The sequence below is a fragment of the Stylophora pistillata genome, chromosome 2, assembly GCF_964205215.1.
Source record: "Stylophora pistillata chromosome 2, jaStyPist1.2, whole genome shotgun sequence".
NCBI lineage: Eukaryota > Metazoa > Cnidaria > Anthozoa > Scleractinia > Pocilloporidae > Stylophora > Stylophora pistillata.
The window spans coordinates 32,921,926-32,936,928 of record NC_142520.1 but is presented as its reverse complement, the minus strand read 5'-3'; the positions used below and the strand labels follow the sequence as shown (position 1 = coordinate 32,936,928).

The 15,003-nt window shown below is 42.6% G+C and overlaps 1 protein-coding gene, 4 non-coding genes and 2 pseudogenes across 5 annotated transcripts; 5 read left to right on the top strand and 2 right to left on the bottom strand.

Annotated features, from left to right (window-relative positions):
• Window positions 1–929: 929 nt before the first annotated feature.
• LOC148738462 (5S ribosomal RNA) lies at window positions 930–1,048 on the bottom strand. The gene has a single exon (XR_015997962.1). It is a non-coding gene; the product is annotated as a 5S ribosomal RNA (ribosomal RNA).
• Window positions 1,049–1,609: 561 nt separating this feature from the next.
• On the top strand, window positions 1,610–2,959 carry LOC148738461 (uncharacterized). Its single transcript, XM_088750318.1, has one exon. The coding sequence runs from the start codon at window positions 1,625–1,627 to the stop codon at window positions 2,957–2,959; it is 1,335 nt and encodes a 444-aa protein (XP_088606444.1). The 5' UTR covers window positions 1,610–1,624.
• A 3,892-nt stretch (window positions 2,960–6,851) lies between these two features.
• On the top strand, window positions 6,852–7,033 carry LOC148738460 (U2 spliceosomal RNA; annotated as a pseudogene).
• Window positions 7,034–7,244: 211 nt separating this feature from the next.
• LOC148738459 (U1 spliceosomal RNA) lies at window positions 7,245–7,408 on the top strand. Its single transcript, XR_015998166.1, has one exon. It is a non-coding gene; the product is annotated as a U1 spliceosomal RNA (small nuclear RNA).
• A 958-nt stretch (window positions 7,409–8,366) lies between these two features.
• On the bottom strand, window positions 8,367–8,485 carry LOC148738458 (5S ribosomal RNA). Its single transcript, XR_015997961.1, has one exon. It is a non-coding gene; the product is annotated as a 5S ribosomal RNA (ribosomal RNA).
• Window positions 8,486–14,423: 5,938 nt separating this feature from the next.
• Window positions 14,424–14,600, top strand: LOC148738457 (U2 spliceosomal RNA; annotated as a pseudogene).
• A 211-nt stretch (window positions 14,601–14,811) lies between these two features.
• Window positions 14,812–14,975, top strand: LOC148738456 (U1 spliceosomal RNA). Its single transcript, XR_015997922.1, has one exon. It is a non-coding gene; the product is annotated as a U1 spliceosomal RNA (small nuclear RNA).
• The last annotated feature ends 28 nt before the right edge of the window (window positions 14,976–15,003 follow it).

The window sequence follows — 15,003 nt, the reverse complement described above, 5'->3', positions numbered from 1 at the left end:
CTAATGAATTGATCTTGATTTTGGAGTTGACCGTTAAACAGGGTGAACTGGAACTGGAATGAGGAGAGAAGAAGAGCAGCAAGGGAAAAAGAAAGCAAAAAGCCATGGAAAGAAAGAGAGACAGACAGAAGTGGCCTGCGTGTTGGCAGAGAGATTTGGAGGAATAGAAGTGATTGTAAATGAAGGTGAGTTTTTCTGAGGATGTGAGTAGAGCTGTTGTAGATAGATGTGTGTGCTTTCTGCATTATTTTGTTCGTTTCTTTGCGAAAGAAAAGGAGAGGAAACCAAGCGGAGGAGTGACTGACTAACTAACCGACAGATGGACTAAGCAAAGAACGATCGATACATGGGCAAGAAAAGCATTTGTTTTAGAAACGTGAGTACATTGTCAACCATACCTGTGGCAGGCGAGGTTTTGTTGTCATGTATTTCTTATTGCGAGCGAGCGAGAGGAGGGAACGTTCGTTCCAGCGAGCGAGCGAGCAAACAAAGAGGCAGGCGAGTAAGTAAAAATGTGGAACCTTTTGCCGCTTCGCTTCGTTTCAGTCAGTTTGAATCCATCCGCCTCTATTAATCGTGGGAATGTTTTGACATGTCTTGAGTCCTTGAAAGTGCTGTAAAAGTGTGCGTGTTTTCCTATTTGTGATTAGTGGGAGCGTGCGAATGATTCGATGTCACGTACAAATGTGGAATTTGTCACAACAATGTGTTGAGATCTCGAGCGCGCGCCCTCGCTCCTTCGTTTGCTCGCTCTCTTGCATTCGGAAATGATTTTGGCCACAAGCTCGGCAAGTTGTGGAAAAATTATTTCTCTCCTCCCTGTTATGTTAGTTTTTGTTTTACTCCTCACTCGTCTACGGGACGCCGTGAGTATCGGAAGCGGTTTACCCGGATGAAACGTTGAGAGAGTAAGCAAAGGAAAAAAATGAAGCCTACAACACGGGGTATTCCCAGGCGGTCACCCATCCAAGTACTAACCCCGCCCGACAGGGCTTAACTTCGGTGATCGGACGAGAACCGGTGCTTTCCCTGTGGTATGGTCGTAGACAAGGGAAAACAGCTGAAATTTGGCTGGTTATCGGTTATGTTTGATCTGTACTAGCCCCAATTTCGTTACTCTAACCCTAAACCCCAACATCGTTACCCTAACCCTAACCCCAAAATCGTTACCCTAACCCTAAATTTGGTAGCCTAGACCCTAACCCAAACGTCATCTCCTAGAGCCCGCGCACACCTTGAGAAGCGTCGATTTGAGGCAATATATCTCACTGGGGGTGGGGTGGGGGGGGAGTATAGAGATAAATCAAGTTTGGTAAATATTCTAAAGAACACCATCTTGTTAGTTAAGTGTATGTGGCTGGCGTCTTAAAGTTACAATGAGAAGATTACCAACCGATGAGCCACTGGGTCCGTTTTTGGGACTCGCAAGGGCTTCTGGGGGCTACCTGCTACTACCCACCATATACTGTGGGAAGGATCCCTCTACCACCCCCTTGATTGAGGGTATTGGTGGGTATCGCTTCTCGGCCTTTTGGCTAAGATCAGTGAACGTTGATTGGCCGATTTGTTTTTCGGAAAAGCTCGGGAGCCTTCGGGCACCCCTCGTTATTGTCAGTATATAAGGATGGCCGAGGCCAGCGCCCACTCGAGTGGTGTGCATGATGTAGTGTGTGAAGGTCAGAGTTCTGAGAAAAATTCCGCGCCCTCGGCGCTTTCGTCCCTTGTTTCTGTTTCTGTTGATAATGATGTTGATGTTTCTACTGGCAAAAATGTGAGCTACGCTGATGCAGTCCGACCAGAACGTGAAGATCCCGTGACATATTTTGCAGACGAAGAAAACGAAGTACCGCAGCGACCGTGCACTGCGTTTGTCAACCCGCGAACTCGTTTATCGGCGACCGATGTTTTTGACGCACTGAAACTTTCTGATGTAGACCCGAAGCAAATTTCCTGTATTCAGCGACAATCGAATGGCGAGATCCAACTGACCTTTCGGAACGCCAAACAACGTGAGCTCTTTCTGAAGAAAAATGTGATCCAAATTCGAGGACAACCGTTTGCCCTTCAAGATGTTGACCGCCCGCTAACCTATCTGCAAATTTTCGACAGTCCGTACGAGTTACCCGATGCGACAATCATCAATCGATTGGCCAAATATTGTGACGTTCTCCATCACCGCCGTGGTTATTTTCGCGAACCTGGTTTCGAACATATCCAAGACGGTGTCAGGCATTACCGCGTGCGAATCAAGAATCCCATCCCGAATTTTCTGCGCTTTGGAAAAATACAACTGAACCTGCGTTACGAAGGACAACCCCGTACCTGTCGCCACTGTAATCAGACCGGTCACTACGCCAATGCCTGCCATAATATTGTGTGTTATAACTGCGAACAACTTGGTCATCTTGCCCCCGACTGCCCCGAACCCCCGATGTGCAACCTTTGCAAGTCCACCGATCACAAAGCGAGAGCATGTCAATTTTCATGGGCCAGAGACACCAGAGAAACGAGCGACCCAGAAAGTGAATCCGTGACTGAAACTACCGAAGAAACTACCGAACAAACCCCCGAAAAAACCGCTACCGACGAACCCGAAGAACTACCTTTGACTGAAGACTGCGATGGACTACTAACAGGACAACCCGACGCGGACGACAACAACAACTCCGACACGCAAGATGAATTCATGGACGCCCCTGAAAGCGACGATACTGTTTCAAACGATCCTACTGATTCTGCCGAACTTTTCCTGTCGACCTCAACCGAAGAAACACCGTATTCACTAACTCCAGCTCAACGAAAACAACCTACCGAGACAATAATCCCTGGACGTATTCCCACGAAACCTGTTCTTGTTACTGGCACTGGCGTTAAAAATAATCTGGATAAAACGAACTCTGGAGAACCTCTACCGAAGCGTTCTCGTTCGAATAAAAAGAGACATAAGGACCGTAAGTAAATGTATTTAATCGCTTTGTTATTATTTGTGATTTCTACCAGTAGATTCCCTTTTTGAACATTGACATTCCGCGCTAAATTGACTACTTTGAATGTTCGTGGTTTTGGCGACGGTGCCAAACGGAAAGATGTGTTTGATTATTGTGATGGAACCCGCTCAGATTTTATTTTCCTGCAAGAAACACTTGTTTCTCGCGACACTGTTATCGCCGACCTGAGAAGCACATGGTCCGGCAAAAGTTTTTGGTCTCCCGCCTTCGGTAAACAAGGCGGAGTAGCTATTTTAGTTGCTGAAAAAACTGATTTTGAAATTAAACAATGGAAAAAGGATTCTTCTGGTAGAATTATTAGCCTCCTAGCGTGTTTAGGATCTTTGCGATATAATTTTATTAATGTGTATGCTCCAACGAACCCGAGAGAAAGGAAAAGTTTCTACGAGAATTTGCATGAATATATGTTTCCCGGTTCAGTCAAAATTATTGCTGGCGATTTTAATTGTTTTGAAAGCGAACGTGACAAATTTGGAGGGAATTTAACAATTTCCTCCGATCTGCGAGATCTGCGAAATTCCCATCGTTTGCTTGATGTTTGGCGAAAGACACATGACAGGCAAATTCAATGTACTTGGTTTAATGCTGCAAAAACCATCGGTAGTAGATTAGATAAATTTTTCATTTCACAGGAATTATTTTCGAACGTAAAATTGTGCGAAATTCGCCCATGTATTTTTTCAGATCATGATTCTGTTGACTTAGAGCTTGAATTACAAAATGTTTTCTCTCACGGCCCAGGTATTTGGCGACTAAATTTGGATCTGCTTGAAGATGAAAATTTTTGTATCATGATTTCAGGAATTATCTTCAAACATGCTAAACTTCGAGAAACTTTTCCTTCCATTCACGAGTGGTGGGATTTCCTAAAAGATTTTGTTAAATATACTGCGCAAAAATACGGTAGAGACAAACAACGTAAATTAAATTCCGAGAAAGTGACAGCTACAAATCGTTTGATTAATGCGAAAAGATCTTTAGTGAATGGCAACACTTCAGCGACAAAACTCATCGATGAACTGGAAAGTCAGATTAAAAGTATTAATCGTACTCAGAACGAAGGAGCGAAAATCCGGAGTCGAGCGAAATTTTTCGAAGAAGGCGAAAAACCAACTCGCTTTTTCTTCTCACTTGAGTCAACACGTGCTGCGAAAAATTCAATTAGGTCCCTTTATGATTTAAACGGTACAGAAGTCAACACACAGCAAGAAATTGAACACGCTCATTGGAACTTTTATAGCAAATTGTATTCTGCAGAACAAATCGATCCACAGATACAGAATGAATTTATGTCTAACGTTTATGTTTCTCTATCTGATGATGAGAAATCTACATGTGATTTACCTTTGACTCTTCGAGAAATCACTTTGGCGACACGCGGTCTGTCGAAAGGCAAAACTCCTGGTTCCGACGGTTTACCCCTAGAGTTTTACATTAAGTTTTGGGATTTGCTGGCACCCCATTTAGTCGATTTATATAATTTCAGTCTCGAATTTGGTTCTTTCAGCCCGTCTATGCAGGAAAGCGTGACTCGCTTGATTTTCAAAAAGGATGACCCGAAAGATTTGAAAAACTGGAGACCTATTTCCCTGTTGAATGTAGATTATAAAATTTGTTCTAAAGCTTTGGCCAACCGTTTGTCTGTTGTTTTGCCCTCTGTAATTCATGAAGATCAAACCTGCTCGGTTCCGGGCAGAACTATTTTTGAAAATTTGTCTCTGTTGCGTGATATTTTGGACTATGTAAATATTACTGATGAAACAGGAGTTTTGTTGAATCTCGACCAAGAGAAAGCTTTTGACCGTGTAGACCGAAATTTCCTTCTGAACACTTTAAAACGTTTTGGTTTTGGTCCCGTATTTCAGCGCTGGATTTCCACTTTGTACTGCAACGCAAAAATGAAAGTTTTAGTCAACGGTTTTTTAACTGATGAAATTCTCCTCGAGCGCGGAGTCAGGCAAGGTGATCCCTTGTCACCTCTATTGTATATTTTGTGCGCTGAAGTGTTAGCCTGTAATATTCGTAAGAATAATTTAATTAAAGGTTTCCTGCTCCCTGGAGCTAAAGGAACACATTTTAAAATAGGACAATACGCAGATGATTCTACTTGTTTTGAGAAAGATTTTTTCTCCCTACAAAAACTGTTTCAGCTACTGAGAAAATATGAACTTGGCACAGGAGCAAAATTGAATGTGAACAAGACTGAAGCAATGTGGCTGGGGGCGTGGAGGACTCGCACTGACACGCCCTTAGGCCTCACATGGGTAAACAAAATGAAGATTCTCGGAGTTTATTTTAGCAACGGTTTAAACACAGTAGAACAAGACAATTGGCAGCCTAAATTATCCAAATTGGAAAAAAATTTGAACCTCTGGAAATCTAGGAATTTATCTTTTGTTGGAAAGGCTTTGATTGTCAACACCCTGGGGGCTAGCAAATTTTGGTTTCTAGCTAAAATATTGCCCGCCCCCCAATGGGTGATCTCGCGATATAAGAAATTGGTTTATCATTATATTTGGGGTACAAAAATTGAAACAGTTAGCCGACAAACCCTGTCTGCCCCCGTGAAAGAGGGTGGATTGGGCATTGTAGATTTCGAGACCAAATCGAGAGCCCTCCAGCTCTCCTTTGTCTTATCTGTAATTGAAGAGTCTAATGCTAAGGTTTTCTACATGCTGAAATATTTTTTGGGAGCCCGTTTAGCTAAACTGAGGAATAAATGGTCTCACTTACGAGATAACTCTAGCCCTACAGCGAAACAACCGACGATATTTTATCAATTAGTTTTGAACGCATTAAATGATTTAGACAGTAGAGTAAGAGACAAAAATTTTAAGTTTACTTCTAGAGCTATTTATTTGAAGTTTTTGAGTCAAACAGTGGCCTCGCCTCTTTTGTCCCCCTTTTGGCGGGCGTACATTGGCCCCACCCTAGATAGTGACGACCACTGGTCTCTAGTTAGAGAAACTTTCACAGAGAATTACAAGAACGATATTGCATGGTTGATTACCCTCAAAGGTATCAAAGTACGAGCCTCCCTACGTTCGTGGGGATATATCGATTCAGATAAATGCGCTTATTGTGATCGAAAAGAGACGATTGACCACTGTTTCCTTAATTGTAAGAGAGCGAAGGGGGTGTGGTCCGCTTTCGGCCCCACCCTTTCAGCTCTCATGAGTTCACCTTTTTCCGCTAATGTTAAGACTGTTTTCTTTTATTTGTGGACCTCCACTAATGCTAAATCCGATAGATTAGCTCGCTTTATAGTTAAGACGATAGTGTATAGTATATGGTTTTTTCGTAACAAAACAACTTTTCACAATGGCACCGACGATGAGCGGGCCATTGTTAGATATGTCCGACATGAAATATCCCTCCGCTTACGAGCTGATCATATGAGACTCCCCGATAAAATGTTCAACGAGACTTGGATACACCCCAATATTAGTAAACTCTCTGGAAAGAAACTTGAAATCCTTTTTTGAAAAAAAAAAAAAAAGGTTTAAAAAGAAAAAAGTGAACCCTTCGAAACGACAAAAGTGAGACTTGAAATCCTTTTTGAAAATTTGAAAGAAAACAAGTCTAAAAAGAAAAAAGTGACCCTTCGAAACGACAAAAGTGATAATATAAACCGTAGAAACATCAACATCAACAGAAACAGAAACATTACCGGATATGACCCAGATTTCCCTGTACCCGGAAGTGACAAAGTTTAAATTAAGTTCTAGTAAGTAAGTAAAAACAAGGAAGTGACAAAGTAGTAACTTAGTGAATATCCAAGGTAAAAGATATATAGTAACATGAAGATTGTGAAGTAATGATAATGGAAAAGAGAATAAAGTTATATATTTTATAAAAAAAAAAAAAAAAATCTGTTCTTATCAGCTTAATATCTGATACGCTGCTCATTGAGTAGCTCATATATTAAACTGATTTTTGGAACTGGGCTGTGGAAAAGAGGCTTGCCTCGTCCCAGCCACGGGTTGCCTCGGTATAGCACTACCTCCGAGTGTGGCCCACTTCCCTTTTGGGGAAGACACATTTAATGGAAGGAAAAATAATGACTATAGCATTCTCTTCTGTGCACAGGAGCCCTGCAGCTCCAAAGGGAAGGCGGAAAAAGACATGACGGGCCAAGGCGGCAACTGACACTGGCTGATTTGAAGCGTGCAAAGCAGTACCACAAGGACATAGGTGAGGGAGAGTTTTACCACGGCAAGCGTATGCCTGAAAGGCATACTTACCTGACGCGGGAGGTACTGTGATCAAGGAGGCAGTCCTCTCAAGGCGAGGCCCTTTCATTGCACTTGGACTGGGTTGACCCTTGCGATTACCCCAAATGTGGGTAACTCGAGCGTATAATTTCTGGTAGTGGGGACCTGCGTTCGCGCTCGTCCCCGAAAAGCTGATGTAAAATATCTTGCCCTTAACCCCTGATTGACTAATGAATTGATCTTGATTTTGGAGTTGACCGTTAAACAGGGTGAACTGGAACTGGAATGAGGAGAGAAGAAGAGCAGCAAGGGAAAAAGAAAGCAAAAAGCCATGGAAAGAAAGAGAGACAGACAGACAGACAGAAGTGGCCTGCGTGTTGGCAGAGAGATTTGGAGGAATAGAAGTGATTGTAAATGAAGGTGAGTTTTTGTGAGGATGTGAGTAGAGCTGTTCTAGATAGATGTGTGTGCTTTCTGCATTATTTTGTTCGTTTGTTTGCGAAAGAAAAGGAGAGGAAACCAAGCGGAGGAGTGACTGAGTAACTAACCGACGGATGGACTAAGCAAAGAACGATCGATACATGGGCAAGAAAAGCATTTGTTTTAGAAACGTGAGTACATTGTGAACCATACCTGTGGCAGGCGAGGTTTTGTTGTCATGTATTTCTTATTGCGAGCGAGCGAGAGGAGGGAACGTTCGTTCCAGCGAGCGAGCGAGCAAACAAAGAGGCAGGCGAGTAAGTAAAAATGTGGAACCTTTTGCCGCTTCGCTTCGTTTCAGTCAGTTTGAATCCATCCGCCTCTATTAATCGTGGGAATGTTTTGACATGTCTTGAGTCCTTGAAAGTGCTGTAAAAGTGTGCGTGTTTTCCTATTTGTGATTAGTGGGAGCGTGCGAATGATTCGATGTCACGTACAAATGTGGAATTTGTCACAACAATGTGTTGAGATCTCGAGCGCGCGCCCTCGCTCCTTCGTTTGCTCGCTCTCTTGCATTGGGAAATGATTTTGGCCACCAGCTTATTTCTCTCCTGCCTGTTATGTTAGTTTTTCTTTTACTCCTCACTCGTCTACGGGACGCCGTGAGTATCGGAAGCGGTTTACCCGGATAAAACGTTGAGAGAGTAAGCAAAGGAAAAAATGAAGCCTACAACACGGGGTATTCCCAGGCGGTCACCCATCCAAGTACTAACCCCGCCCGACAGGGCTTAACTTCGGTGATCGGACGAGAACCGGTGCTTTCCCTGTGGTATGGTCGTAGACAAGGGAAAACAGCTGAAATTTGGCTGGTTATCGGTTATGTTTGATCTGTACTAGCCCTAATTTCGTTACTCTAACCCTAAACCCTAACATCGTTACCCTAACCCTAACCCCAAAATCGTTACCCTAACCCTAAATTTGGTAGCCTAGACCCTAACCCAAACGTCATCTCCTAGAGCCCGCGCACACCTTGAGAAGCGTCCATTTGAGGCAATATATCTCATTGGGGGTGGGGTGGGGGAGGGGGGAGTATAGAGATAAATCAAGTTTGGTAAATATTCTAAAGAACACCATCTTGTTAGTTAAGTGTATGTGGCTGGCGTCTTAAAGTTACAATGAGAAGATTACCAACCGATGAGCCACTGGGTCCGTTTTTGGGACTCGCAAGGGCTTCTGGGGGCTACCTGCTACTATCCACCATATACTGTGGGAAGGATCCCTCTACCACCCCCTTGATTGAGGGTATTGGTGGGTATCGCTTCTCGGCCTTTTGGCTAGATCAGACGTACGTTTTTGTGCTCTGTCTAGCCCTCACTAATTTGAGAAATTTGAGATTGCCTTTTGCCCCGTGGGGCCTTTCCTTATCTACTAGAAGTTTTTCGATGATGGATTTGAGCGAGAATGTTGGTTCTGCGGAGAATATTTCTACTGATAACGATGTTCCAAACGATAATGGCGACCGTGATGTTGTTAATGTTGACCCGTATGCCGTTAATGGCGAATCTTATGCATCTCGTGCTGCTCGCACAGCTGGATTGGGAGCTGTCCCACTGAATTTAGGAACTGTCCCAGTGGAAAATTTGATTCAGCAACTGCACCAAACCGAAAATCGGATGCCGCAACGTCCAAAAACGGCCTTCTTCACGCCGCATCAACAGACGTCGGCTCGATCTGTTTTTGATGCCTTTGTCGTTTCTGGGGTCGATCCGACAGAAATTTCGTGTCTACAACGGAAAATGAATGGAGAAGTGGTCGTCACTTTTAAGACGATGGAGGCAAAGGATCGTTTTCTAGGATTAAACTCGCTTTTAATCGACAGTCAACATTACGCTGTGCAAGATATTGACAGGCCATTGACATACTTAACAATTTACGATGCGCCCTTCGAGTTATCGGATTTGGCAATTATCAAGCGCTTATCGCAGTTTTGTGAAGTCATTCACTATCGCAGAGGGAAGCATAACTATGCACCCAATGTTTATAACGGCCTGAGGCACTACAGAGTTCGAATTATAAAACCCATACCAAGTTTTCTTCGATTTGGAAGAATGCAAATCTATCTGAAGCATAACGGGCAACACCCAACTTGCAGAAGGTGCAATTCGCCAGGGCATTACAGTAACGCCTGTACAAACAAAATTTGTTTCAACTGTGAAAAAACCGGGCATGAGGCGGGACAATGCCCACACCCTTTGTTCTGCTGTATTTGCAAGGAAACAGGCCATTTAGGTGCTAATTGTCACTATTCTTGGGTTTTTCCCACAGTCCAAGGTGTTCATACCGATGAAGATGAGACCGTTAATGTTGAAGATGATCAACCCGCTTCCCCCAATGTTCAATAACATTCTCCATCTGCTGCCAACACCGATGACGATCCTTTCGACGAGAACCTCCCATTAGGCACGTTTTTGCCGCCACCCACACAGTTTATTGAATCTGCCGACCTGCCTGATGTTACTGAACCTAGTCAGCCTGATGTTTCTGAACCTAGTCAACCTGACCCACAACAATCGTCTGACCCTGTAACCAAAGAACTTGCCGAACAACCGCCTGACCCTGCGCAATCTTCTCAATCGTCTTCCGCTCAATCACCGCTTATTACTTCCCAAGGCCTAATTGCTTCACTCAAATGCGCTATCACGTCATCTTCCCGCCGTACGCCCGCTAAACTCTCTACCGATTCGTCTCTTGCTTCTCTTCGAAAACCCACTCAACCAACACTTGTTTCTGGCAAATCAAGATCTTCTATTCCTGTTCTTACTGCATCCACGACACCCAGTTCTGCCGCGCCCTCGACTCCTGTAACTACTGATGAAATCGATATGGAAACCTCTCACGATCTTAAAAGAAAGTCCTCGGATCTGTCCCCAAGCCGAAAAGCCTCTCCTGCTGAGAAAAAGAAAGGAAGAAATAGAAATTCTAAGAAATCAAAGTAAGCTTTAATTATTTTTCTAGTGAGTCTTTTTTCCAAGTTCTTTCAAATTTATCACTATTAATGTTAGGGGGCTAGCAAACCCCCTTACTTACAATTTTTTATTTGACCTGATCGAGAAATCTAATTGTGATGTCTGCTTTATACAAGAAACCTTAATTCATTCTGAGCCTACCATCCAGTCTCTGTCTCGTAGATGGTTAGGCCGTAGTTTTTGGTCCCCAGCCTCTGGTAAACAAGGTGGGGTCGTTACTCTGATTTCTCCAAAATTTTCAGGCGAAGTTTTATCTTGGAAAAAAGACTCACATGGTCGTGTCGTCAGTGTTTTGATCAGGTGCAACGATGTCGATCTTAATTTAGTTAATATTTACGCTCCCACCAATCTTACCGATCGGAAACGCTTTTTTGATTCAATCCATGATTTGTTTATTCCTTCATCTGCGATCGTTATTGGCGGCGATTTCAATTGCTATAATAATGCTCTTGACAAATTCGGTGGGAATATTTCGATACATAAGGAATACGACGGTTTGAAAAATGATTTTTTGCTTGTTGACATCTGGCGTTATTTACATCCCAGAGCTAAGGAATTTACATGGTTCAACCCTTCACGGTCTATTGGGAGTCGACTTGATAAATTTCTGATTTCTAAAGATTTGTTGTCACCTGGTATTAAATGTGACATTACCCCTTGTTCAATGTCAGATCATGATTTTGTCTCTCTTGTTTTCGATATTCCCACCGGTGTCAAGCGCGGCCCAGGAGTTTGGTGTTTTAATAATTCTCTCTTGAATGATAAGACTTTTTGCTCTAGTATGGAGAAATTAATTGATGATCATATACGGTTTTTACCTTGCTTTCCGTGCCTCCAGGATTGGTGGGAGTTTTTTAAACAATCCGTTAAAGAAGAATCGATTTCTTATTCTCGCAAAAAACGAAGGCAATTACAAAGAGATCAAGTTATGCTTACAAATAAATTGATCCGTCTACGTCAACGTTTAGTTGACGGAGACAGTTCTGTCATTTCATTAATTTCTGATACTGAATGCCGTCTAAAAGCACTTCGAATTAAACAGGCCGAAGGAATAATTATTAGCAGTAAAGCTGAATGGTTAGAAGAAGGCGAACGCCCGAGCCGATATTTTTTTAATCTGCAAAAAATGAAAGCTCAGCGATCTCACATTTCTTCAGTTTATGATCCTAATGGTATTGAAATGTTCTCCCAGGAGGACATGGAAAAAGCTCATGTCGATTTTTATACTCAGCTCTTCTCTGAAGAGCCGATAGACACTGCTTTCCAAAATGATCTTTTATCCTCCCTCTCACGGAAATTAACTCCCGATCAGGCGTCATCCTGCGAAGGCGAGATGACGCTTGAAGAACTCACTTCTGCTATTAAAAATATGAATAGGAATAAGTCACCTGGCCCTGATGGCCTTTCGGTTGAATTTTATGTTAAGTTTTGGGATCGCTTGTCACCTTATTTATGTTGCGTTCTAAATGCATGTTATCAAGTTGGAGAAATGTGCGATTCGATGAAAACAAGTAACACGCGCGTTATTTTTAAGAAAGGAGATCGGAAAAATTTAAAAAATTGGCGCCCAATTTCTCTTTTAAATGTTGATTATAAGTTATGTTCAAAAGTTCTTTCTTCGCGACTCTCTAAAGTATTAGAATACATTGTTGATCCTGATCAAACATGCTCTGTGCCTGGTCGTAAAATCGCTTCAAACCTACATTTGCTTAGAGATATTTTAGATTATATCGATCGTACGAATGAAACCGGTATTTTGCTTAGTTTGGATCAAGAGAAAGCCTTTGATCGAGTTAATCGTACCTTTTTGCAAAACCTTTTACCCCAGTTTGGCTTCGGCCCGTCCTTTTGTTTTTGGATCGACACCCTATATAATGGTGCTAATATGCGAATCATTGTTAATGAATGGCTGACTGACGCGATTCCTTTGGCCCGCGGGGTCAGACAGGGGGATTCCCTGTCCCCCCTACTATATGTCTTATGTGTTGAAACCCTCGCGTGTAAAATTCGAAATAATCCCGAGATCGAAGGCTTTCTTCTTCCGGGCGCGCGTGGCCTTTCTTACAAAGTTGGAAATTATGCTGACGATACGACTTGTATTGTTAAATCTTACCGTTCCTTACAAGCTTTATTTAAAATGATTAATGTTTACGAGCGTGGCTCTGGAGCGCGTCTCAATGTTACAAAGACGGAGGCCATGTGGCTGGGAGCTTGGCGTACACGCAGCGACCAGCCACTTGGCCTCAAATGGGTATCCAAAATGAAAATTTTGGGTGTTATTTTTGGTCAAAATACTGAATTTGATAATTGGCAACCTAAGCTTGAGAAACTGGAGAAACACCTCAACTTATGGAAATCTCGATCGCTCTCTCTCGTGGGACGATCTCTTATTGTCAATGTGCTAGGTCTAAGTAAGCTTCTCTATCTTTCTACAGTTTTATGTATACCGCAATGGGTTTTTTCTAAGGTTAATAATTTAATTTGGCCTTTTATTTGGGGATCTCGAATTGAAACCGTTAGCCGAGCGACTTGTTACCAACCCCTTTCTAAGGGTGGCCTCGGCGTTTCAAATTTTCAGATCAAAGGAAATTCACTTAAATTGGCTTCAGTAATTTCTAATTTAAGTAACTCTGATTCGAAATCCTTTTATCTTGCAAGATATTTTTTAGGCTCTAGACTTGCTTCTTGTCGGCCGGAGTGGCGTTCTCTTCGTGACAACTCCACTCCGAGCACACAGATTTTAACTTCTTATTACGATAAATTTCTCTCAGCTTTCACCACTCTTCGCGGGATTCTTTCCCGCAAGGAGTGGTGTGATTTTGAATTTTCCTCTAAAAAATGCTATCAAGTCCTTTTGAAAGAAAACTCTACCTCCCCAATTCTTCATCGTTTTTGGAATCCCTTTCTCCCGATTGGTTTCGATCTTGACGGTTTTTGGAAATTAGTTCGCGATGATTTTACTGAGAACTACAAAAATGACATTCTTTGGTCGATCGTGCTTCGCGCCACCAAAGTCCGCGACTCACTTAGGAATTGGGGTTATATCAACTCAGACAAATGTGCTTTTTGTTCCCGTAAAGAGACCATTGATCATTGTTTCCTTAATTGTTCTCGCGTAAAATCTGTTTGGTCCCATTTTATTCCCATTATCTCCTCGGTTCTTGATACCAGTTTCTCTTCTTCTTGTACACATGTTTTCTTTTTCCGCTGGCCCCCTGTCGATTCTAAGAATTCTCGCATAGCTCGTTTTCTCATTAAAACAATTCTTTTTGGTATTTGGAAATTTCGAAATAAATCTACCTTTCATAACGGAAATGACTATCCGGAGGGTATAACTCGATATATCCTCGGGGATATTAAAGCTAGAATCGCTTGCGATTTTTTCAGATTTCCGCTGTCCAGCTTTAAGAAGGCCTGGGAGTCCCCCTCAATTTGTGCGATTGAGGGTGACTCATACAGACTACTACTGTAAATATTAAGATTACTACATTAGTTCATTATATTAGTAAATGACTTTAAGTAATAATAATTTATTTCTAGTATATTAGATCATTATATTAGTTAATTTATTTCTAGTCACAATAGTTTAGCCCTAATCTCATCATCGTTATCATAATTAATTTATCTCTAGCCTCATCATTGTTTTTCTTAGTAATTATGAACTGAACTCTGGACTGTTTAAATAATTTAGTCAGGGCCAAGCCCACGTGCGTTAAGCACTTTTATTTTGTATCCTAGGTGGTTTATTGCAAATAAATCCTTTTCAAAACTTAAAAAATCTGTTCTTATCAGCTTAATATCTGATACGCTGCTCATTGAGTAGCTCATATATTAAACTGATTTTTGGAACTGGGCTGTGGAAAAGAGGCTTGCCTCGTCCCAGCCACGGGTTGCCTCGGTATAGCACTACCTCCGAGTGTGGCCCACTTCCCTTTTGGGGAAGACACATTTAATGGAAGGAAAAATAATGACTATAGCATTCTCTTCTGTGCACAGGAGCCCTGCAGCTCCAAAGGGAAGGCGGAAAAAGACATGACAGGCCAAGGCGGCAACTGACACTGGCTGATTTGAAGCGTGCAAAGCAGTACCACAAGGACATAGGTGAGGGAGAGTTTTACCACGGCAAGCGTATGCCTGAAAGGCATACTTACCTGACGCGGGAGGTACTGTGATCAAGGAGGCAGTCCTCTCAAGGCGAGGCCCTTTCATTGCACTTGGACTGGGTTGACCCTTGCGATTACCCCAAATGTGGGTAACTCGAGTGTATAATTTCTGGTAGTGGGGACCTGCGTTCGCGCTCGTCCCCGAAAAGCTGATGTAAAATATCTTGCCCTT

Excerpts from the sequence above, each read along its gene's own strand:
- LOC148738461 (XM_088750318.1), top strand. The coding sequence starts at position 1,625 with ATGGCCGAGGCCAGCGCCCACTCGAGTGGTGTGCATGATGTAGTGTGT.